Genomic DNA, 9,543 nt, shown 5'->3' with positions numbered 1-9,543 from the left:
GAGTTTCACTAAATATCATTCTGTGGAGATGTATGCGTACTGTGTGTAGCAAATAGTTGATTCATAATGACTTTGAATATACTTCATTAACAGGCGGGTATGAAATTCTCTAATTTCAGAGAATCGGGAGGTCGGAGACAGGAGGATAGCAAGTTCAAATCCAGCTTCAGCAATTGGGAACTGTCTCAAAATAAAAGGGGCTGGGGACTGGCTCCGTGCTGGAGCGCCCCTGGGTTCCATTCCCGGCGCCTTTGATTCACCGCTTCGTGCTGCACAGTCGCCCCGGAGCCTTCCGCAGCGCTGCCCTCACCTCCTGACTCCTCAGGGCGTAGATGAGCGGGTTGAGCACGGGCGCGCCCAGGTTGTAGAAGAGCGTGGCGAACTTGCCCCGGTCCTGGGAGGAGCTGTTCCCGGGCTGCATGTACATGTAGATGATGCTCCCGTAGAACAGGGAGACCACCGCCAGGTGCGAGCTGCAGGTGTGGAAGGCCTTCCACCGCCCGGCGGCGGACCGCATCCTCCTCACCGCCGCCGCGATGTGCCCGTAGGACACCAGGATGAGCGTCAGGGGCAGCAGGACGATGAGCACCGCGAAGGCGAAGGCCAGCATCTCCACCGCCCGCGCGTCCACGCAGGCCATCTTGATGAGCGCCGGCATCTCGCAGAGGAAGTGCGGGACTCTGCGGCGACCACACCGCGGGAGGACCATGGTGAGCGGCGACATGACGCCGGCGTTGAGCAGGCCGCTGCCCCAGGCCGCAGCCACCAGCCGGGAGCACAGCCCCGGGCGCAGGAGCACGGCGTAGTGCAGCGGCCGGCAGACTGCGGCGTAGCGGTCGTAGGCCATCACCGCCAGGAGGAGGCACTCCACGCCCCCGACGGTCAGGAAGGAGCTGAGTTGCACAGTGCAGCCCGCGAAGCTGATGGTCTTGGCCGGGCCGCGGAGGTGGACCAGCATCTGCGGAATGCAGCTGGTGCTGAAGCAGAGGTCCAGAAAGGAAAGATGGGCCAGGAAGAAGTACATCGGGGTGTGAAGCCCAGGGTCCAGTACGCACAAGAGGATTATGGTGGAGTTGCCCAGCACGGCCACAACATACAGGGGGAGATTCACCGCGAAGAGCACCATCTCCAGCTGGGGCCGGTCGGAGAAGCCCACCAAGATGAAGCCATCCTCCACGCTGTCGTTGGACTCTCCCAGGCTCCCTTTCACCTCATCTGTGGCGCAGATGGGGACGAAATGAGAGCGGTAAACCTACACATCCAGAAACCTCGAATATCAGGATGTGGGGGAACACACGCCCCCGAGACTCTCGGTCCTTCCCCTTTGCTCAAACACTGGTAAAGCATTCACGTGGGAAAATCCTGACATCATCAATTTTATTAAGTAGAAATTTTCCCCTTATTATTCAGAAAGAAAAATATTTTAGCTTTCATGTCTGTACAATCACATTATAATCTCTTCTTTTGCGTATTTATAGGTCATTACCCTATCTCAACCTAGTCATTTTTTGTTTTCTCTTTCTGGTACTGGAGATTGAACCAAGGAGTGCTCCACCACTGAGCTAAACCCCCAGTCCTTTCCACAGGTCTTATTGTGAGGCACGTTACCAAGTTGCCCAGTCTAACCTGGAATTTATAGGCATCCTCTGTCAGTCTCCAGAGTGGCTGGGATTTCCCATGTGTGCGCCCAGCTCCACTAAGTTTCTCTAAATCAAGACCTTCACTTTTCTCCTACTCCTCTTCATGTAAGCAGGGGGTCAGGTGTATTATCACCCTAACAACTGCTCGACTCTAAATATGCACCGGGATCTCCTCATTGTGACTAGCAGGCTGCACTCAGGCCTCTGCCAGAGGAGTACAGGGTGCTTGCCTCTTCTGAGCAGGGCCAGGGTCTTAGCAGTGTGTGGGGGCGGATTCTCTGCAGTATCGGTGTCACCTTAAGTACCCCAGTTCTTCTTTCCCAGGAAATGATGTCAGTGCAGATCTCTATCACTCATTTCTACTTCAGTAACAGAATCCTACAATCTGATTGCCAGGACTGGGGAGGGTATTCTGTCTAAAAGCAAAATAGCAACTTCAAATATATCTTGTCCTCTGTTAGCCTTTTAGAAACTTGAAAACAATGTGATTCCCTTGCCTGAGAGAGGTTCATGGCAAGAAAGGAAAAGAGAATATGGGTAATAATGGTAATTTTCAAACAGTAATTTAAAAGACTGAAGTTAGCCAATCCCAAAAACACAAATGCTGAATGTTTTCTCTGATATAAGGAGGCTGACTCCTAGTGGGGTAGGGAGGGGGAGCATGGGAGGATTAGATGAATTCTAGATAAGGAAAAGGGGTGGGAGGGAAAGGGAGGGGACAGGGGACTAGCAAGGACGGTGGAATGTGATGGACATCATTATCCAAAGTACTTGTGTGAAGACACGAATTGGTGTCAACATACTTCATATACAACCAAAGATATAAAAAATTGTGCTGTATATGTGTAATAAGAATTGTAGTGCATTCTACTGTCAATTTATTTTTTAAAAAATTCAATTTAAAAAAGACTGAAAAAATGACCCTAATAAATATGGTTAAGAAGAATGGAGAGAGCTAGATTCATAAAACACACACTGTGAGAGATTGAAACCAGGGTACATAACCACTGAGTCATATCCCTAGCCTGTTTTTGTTGTTGTTGTTGTTGTTTGTTTTTGAGGGTTGCTGAGGCTGCCTTTGAACTTCCAATCCTCTTGCTTCAGCCTCCCAAACCACTGGGATTACAGGCATGCTCCTCAGAGCCCAGCAGTACTAAATTATTTAGCAGTACTAAATTACAAAACACCTAGACTACTGAATGATTAGGGACTTAAAGGATGCTTCCCAAAGCAGGATATTCTATCAGTAAACTGGGGGAAATGGGCAGAATACAACTTAACTTTTGTCTCAGATCTTTTGATTTTAAAGTTTTTTTAAAAAGCTTTATCTTTGGGGAAAACTTCTGAACATTGAAGTTCTTACAGTAAATTTATTTTCCACAATCAAAGGTAAAAGAATAAATTCCCCACTCTCTGGTCACTTAGTCTTGCTGATTTCAACTTTCCTGAGGGTTATAGGAGGAATGTGTGCTAATGTTTTTGCCTGAAGTCTGGTTTGCTGAGTGAGATTTGGTGTAAGCTCATGCAGTGATATAGGTAGAAAGTAAGGAGGTCAGGAGACTACTCCATTAGAAATTACGAAGAACACAAGTGACGACAAAAATCCCAACTTGCCAATAACCAGCCTGAAGGCCCTGAACTCTCTTCTATGCATTAGGTCCTGTTTTCTTTCTGGAAAAAGTAGAAGCCACTTGTTTCATTTCTCTTAGAATTTGATTAAAGTGACAAGAGCAATGGTATAACACTACTTCAGAAAAAAGATGCAACAGAGTGACTGCGCGGGTGGTGGGGGGGGGGCAGTTAAATTGCAGAAAAGAGGCAATTGAGAGAAAATAATAATAAACAGCATTAGCACCCTCCTCTGTCTACCTGCCATTTGGGCCAACTGCCCAACCTTCAGTAGGCCTCCAGGAGCTCCCAGCCAAAGCCCAAATGAGGGCTTGCTGCTGACCTGAGAAAACAACCAGCACTGGGCGGAGGCTCTTATAGGCCCATAGGAGAAGATGGGGGGCCAGGTTCTTGCAGCACAGATGCTGCCTGGAGGCTGGCTGGTGGCTTCTTCTTAGTACCATGGGAACTGAGTACTCCTATGGGTAATCAGCGGGAGCTGTAGAAGAGAAGGGAAGAGCTAACCTTAGGGAAAAACTGGAGTAACATCAGGTGGGTAGGAGTCAAAGGTACCCTTAGGGGAATACTAGCCTAACATCAGGCGGGTGGGGATCAAAACTCTTAGTTTTTTTGTTTGTTTGTTTTGTTTTGTTTTTAATCTAGGGTGTTAGGTGTTCATATCCTCAAGATTTGAATGTTTGATGGGACCAATAGGCCGTTTGGCAACAGCATGCGCATATGAATAGCTTTGGAAATTTTGAGATTTGACAGTTTGCTGAAGCATTTTAAATTCTAATTTTTAATATTTTAATATGATTTTCAAAAGGATACTCCCAAAGAGTCTGGTATTTTTGTTGTCACTTGACCTATAAATTTTATTTTCAGTCTGGAGTAATGAAATCTGGAAGGTAGTATATAAAATATATGTATGGAATTTGATGGACTAATATTCTTTAAGTTATGTTCAAACAAAAAACTGGAACCATTTCATGACCCTTTGGAGAAAGTAAAATTGCCCCTTAGATCCTCTACAATGACAGCCGTGTTTCAACCAGTAAAATTAAGGATGAGACACATTCTTTTATGGTTGTTATATTAAAGCTTACATGTTTTCTTCCAGCTGATGCCACCTGAGACTCATGTTGGACCCCAAAAGTTCATTTCAGAAGTAGAACTTGTATATATGTATGTATGTGTGTTTACACACGCCCATACACATAAAACCAGAATTTTAAATTGTATAATTTTATAGTTGTTATGAAATTAAGGATTAAGTTTAAAAAAAAGAATATGCAAATCAAGTATGACAGCCAGTGAAAAATAGCAATGACTCAACAAGTTCTGGATAAATCCTGCTAATAGTTTTTTAAAATATTGAAATCATGCAACAGGAATGTAGAAGAGACAGAAAATAATTTTAATAATCAAAGATTTTTTCCAAGAAATAAACCTTTTAAAATCAATATGATAGACCCAACCTGATCTTTTCTTAAAATTGGGAGCCATCTCACTACAAAGCCATGAAAAGATAATTTCGGCTTTACTATAAATTACTGCAAATTCTGAACCTGCTTGGAATGCCTGCCCGTGCCTTGAACTCACCCCTGCCTGGCTCTCTGACCAGATAGCAGCCCTCTCTGAAACTTAGTGACACCTCATAAATATTGGCCTTCCCTGGCCAGACAACAACCCTCTCTGAGGCTCTAATGGTCCTCATAAATTCTGATGTTGGGGCCAGCAAAAAATGTAAACTACCATCAGTGTGATGCTTGTCAGAGTTCTGTTATCTGTAACCCCCTTTGTGTAACTTTCTGGGCTATAAAGCTGTGCTGCAGGAAAGCTGGGGCTGCTGTCTTGTTCCCGCTGTTTTGGGAGGGAGAGGCAGCCCGGCCGGTCGAAATAATAAGCTTGCTTTAATTTGATTTTAATTGGAGTCAGTGGTCTTTTCTTGCATCCTGGTCTAACAAATAGGTCACAGTCGTTTGGACAAAACAAAAGGTCTGACATACAGTTCACTCAAACAATAGCACATCTAACCCCAAACACAGCATTTTTTCATTCTCATGTATCATTAAATAAATACAAATTAATGCAATGAGTTATTATTTTTGCCTACCACATTGCAACTACTTTTCAGTTTGGTAATATTCTGGATATAAGAAAATGAATACTATGCACTGTGTATGAGAATGTGTATCAGTTTTAAATTGTTGGAGGATTTTGTATAAAATTCTTGAAAATTTTGTAAATTCACACATCATGTTAGTCCCACTTCTCAGGAATTTTTTTTATTAAGAATATTTGAATAAAAAGAGAAAGATACATACAAAGCTCTGTGGCTAAAAAAGGAAACAGACTGAATAATGGTTGACTTTATAACTAAATGTTTGCACAGTTATAAATTCACAAAGAATATGACGTGCACTTACAGGAAAGCAAAATCAAAATATATTAAATATACTTTAAATTTGTTATATAGTATTTCAAATGTATTAAATATGTTTAAATCATATTAAATATAGATTAAATAGGAATTACAATATATGCTATATAAAATTAAAATTAATAAAATTATTAATCTATTAGATATGTAAATATATCAAAATATTTTTGAAAAATGTTTCAGAATGTTATTTTTCAATCATATTATTAAAATACTATGGTTTATGTAAATATGCAAATATAATTAGGGTTTGAAAGAAATGGACTTTCAATTTCCTCTTTGTTGACACTTAACCTTATCAACATGCAATGTATAACCATGATAGTATGTTACTGTAATATTTAAAAGTTAAAATAAAAGTTTGGAAGAAAATAAAAGTAATTTAGTTTGAGTTTAGTGTTCAGGTTTGCACCACAACAATCTCAAACTCTCAAAGAACACATGTGTCTCCGATTGATCCCTGAAGCAAAAGCGTCCGGGCTGAAGCGCATGGGTAAAAAGCTCCTCGATCCACTTTTCCTGTAGCCACGCGAATAAATTTGTCATTTTCTCATTATTTCCTCAGAACACCAGGAATTTGGTAGGAAATGAATAGTGCTGCTTCTTTCACAGACTAACAGGTGGGGAAAAAATGTTTTTTGGTCAAAACAGAAAAGCTACCTGTAAAGCGGAGACCTGGTCACAGCTCTCTTGATAAAATTGGGCAGCGTGTCCACTAAGTATTTGCATGTTTCCTCTAAATTAAACTTCACTTTGACTCTCTGGGTTCAGATACGACCTGTAAACTCTGAAATCCTGGAAGCACCTTTACACAAACTACCGATTCATTAACAAAGTGCTTTAGTTTTCTTCTTGCCGTTTTTTCAAGATAATGGATGGAGTATGTTTGGAAGAAGACCAGGTGTAACAGTACATTATTTCCACCATTAGGTATTTTGCAGTGCTTTATGTGAGCCTAACATGTGCGAATCTCAGTAACTGTGTCCTTTTTCCCCTTCCTGTACCCTGTCTTGTAGGTGAAAAGGAAACATAGTCAGCCTGCTATCTCACCGAAGGGTGGACTCATGGGACCTGAAAGTCATCTTCCAAGGAGATGGGAAGGGAAAGGCAGAATTAGATGAGAAGGGAAAGGCGCTGAAGAATGAGAAATGTTTGGATTTATTGATAAAAGCAGTTTTTCTTGGGCCATTTCTGTTTTCTGGCCAAAGTGAAATGTGGCTGCATTTGCTCATGTGACTGCCTCTGAAGAACCGGGAAATCCTTGTGGGGCAGGAGAGGACTTTCACCTGCCACAGTTCTCCACAGAAGCTGGGACAGCAGAACCCCAGGGAGCTCATTACAGTGATTGTTAGGCAGAGCTACTATGATGATGATCTTGTTTTCTCTGGGCCCTCAGAGATTCAGCTCCACGAGGAATAGAACTTTCTAACATGTTCTCTCGTATTGCATGCAGCTATTAAAAAGTTTCAAGTGATCTAAATAATGACTGCAAGATGGAGCAGTCTCCAGGGACACCTGTCTTCAAGGAGAAGGGGCCGTGGAAGGACGGATTACCATGGAGGGCTACAGTGAGCCTTCTGCTGTCCCATGGCTTCATTCTGCTTCGCAGTCACTCTCAGGGCTCTGTGGCAGCCCTGGGGACTTGCCCAACATAATTATTTACACTGTGATTCCGCAAACTTTCCCAACACAACTCAAATAATCACCCCTCACTTTTGTTGAGCAGGGATTTATACTGAGTACCCAAGAGAGCTGTTCCCATCACTGACTTCTTCTGTACAGACCTTGCAGCAGTCATTTTCATTAAAAATCTCTAACGCAACATTACTCTGAGAATGAAATGAATTCTTACTAATCAAACACATTTTCAGGCAATGTAAAAAAAAAACATCTGATTTATAAAAAGAATAGGGAAGGACAAATATATGCTAAAAGAAAAAAAAAGTAGGCCTTGCCTTTCGTTAACTCTCCATTTTTTCCAGGTCACTGACCTCTAATCCAAACACACCATCAACTGTCTCCTTTTCCTGCTGTAGAACTCCCCCATCCCTGTCCTGTCCTATGCACTGTCAAATGCAGGTGATGGTGGTTGACTCCATTGCCATCACCAGTTATGAGTAAAATACATCCACCTGTCTTCATTTGGTTGGTACATTAGTCTGCTTTTTGTTGCTATAACAAAATAACGAAGGCTAGTACTTGATAAAGAGGTTTATTTAACTTAGAGCTTTGGAAACGGAAAGTTCTTGATCAGCAGCCCCATCTGTTTGGCCTCTGGCCAGGGCTCCCTGGGCTGCATCACAACACGGTGCCACCCACTTGGTGTCACCAGGGCAGGAGCACATGCAAGAGAAAGATCACATGGTGAAACAGGAGGCCAGGGGGACTTGGGGGTCAGGCTTGATATTTTTATAGCAACCTGTTCTTGTGAGAATTGGGTCCCATGAACACCACATTAATTGTCTCTGAGGGTGGTGCCCCCCCTGACATGGTCCCCTTCCACTAGACCCACTTCTTAGAGGTTCTGCCACCTTAGCACCACCACACTAGGACTCACGTTTCCACCACCTGGACCTTTAGGGGCCCACTCAGGCAGTGTACAGCGCATGAGCTTTATCTGTTTCCAAGGTGCACACTGTGCCTGAAGAGGGAGCCCTTCCAAGCTGCCCCTGGGCTTGTGTCTCCCCAGCCTTCAGCAGTCCAGCTGGGCACTCCACATGGCCAGCCGTTTCCCGTGAAGCAGCACCGACTCTGGCCAGGGGACCTGCGTCTTGAGCCTGTTCTCTTGCCTGCCTGGCTGTGACATGAGCAAGGTCTGAGGCAAAGCCATGAGGGGCCCCATGCAGGCAGGTGGAGCACTGCACAAGACCCCCTGCCAGCTGAGGCTTCTCAGGCAGGAGAGGCAAATCCACCTCTGGAGACCTCTGCCCCTGTGAGAATGCACTGGAGCCCTTTGGGGATAGAAAGGATCAAATGCTGTTGATTGATTACCAAATTGTGTGTTGCTGTCCTCGAGGAAGAGCATTGTACTGAGAGAGCTCAGATGGCACTCGGTGACCGTGGGAGCCAGTCAGTGCAGCCTTCAAGTCATGGCACTGGGCCTCCTGGGGCCAGTTCTGGTGTGGCCAGAACTGGAGACTGACCACGGCCACCCAGCGGGGTCATTCTGTTCTCTTGGCAATCTGAAATCTGGTTGTGTGGGTGGCCTGGGTGTGAGTGAGCTGACTTCAGGTGTCATCATGCTGGGATTCGGAAGACCATGTCTGTGAACATCCAAGTGAATCATCTTCAGTTCTGAGTGATGTTAGTCCATGGGCATTCCTGATATGTGTTTCTGCCTCTCTCCCTATTTAAAAACACTTTTTGTTCTGAACTAATTGTCATTCATGAGAAAAGGCAGTGTGTCTGTCCCCCGCTGTTCCACAATGCTACTCTGTCACCAGGAAACTGCCCTGGAGCAATCCAGGAGCTTCCCAGGCTTGACACCTGCTGCTGCAGCTGGTGTGTCCCTGAGGCTTCATCACAGCTGTGGCTTCCACTCCAGGCCATGCCGACCATGTTGGCTCCACAAGACTCCCACCTACTGCCCTTTGTGGCCATCTTCCTCCTCCTCAAACCTTTATTTCTATAACTTTATAGTATGTCTTGAAATTGGGTGATATGAATCTCCAACTTTCCTCTCCTTCAATATTGTGCTTGATATTCAAGATCATTTATCTTTCTATTTAATATTTACAATTATACAGTTGATATCTGTGAAATGTCTTACTGGGGTTTAATTAGAATGGCAGTGAATCTATACATCAAATTAGGAAGACTTGTTTATATTAGTAATATTGGATCTTCCGATAT

At 44.0% G+C, this 9,543-nt stretch overlaps 1 protein-coding gene across 1 annotated transcript; it reads right to left on the bottom strand.

Moving 5' to 3' along the window:
• Nucleotides 1-256: 256 nt before the first annotated feature.
• On the bottom strand, nucleotides 257-9,240 carry LOC101974133 (putative olfactory receptor 2W6). The gene is made up of 2 exons (XM_021734436.2): nucleotides 9,124-9,240; nucleotides 257-1,252 (listed from the first exon to the last, which is right to left on the bottom strand). Exons 1-2 carry the CDS (start codon nucleotides 9,238-9,240, stop codon nucleotides 257-259), a joined length of 1,113 nt encoding a protein of 370 aa, XP_021590111.2.
• Between the last annotated feature and the right edge of the window lie 303 nt (nucleotides 9,241-9,543).

This window comes from Ictidomys tridecemlineatus, chromosome 8, assembly GCF_052094955.1.
Source record: "Ictidomys tridecemlineatus isolate mIctTri1 chromosome 8, mIctTri1.hap1, whole genome shotgun sequence".
Lineage (NCBI taxonomy): Eukaryota > Metazoa > Chordata > Mammalia > Rodentia > Sciuridae > Ictidomys > Ictidomys tridecemlineatus.
Note: the sequence above shows the minus strand (reverse complement) of the source record. Positions and strands in the feature narration are given on the sequence as shown.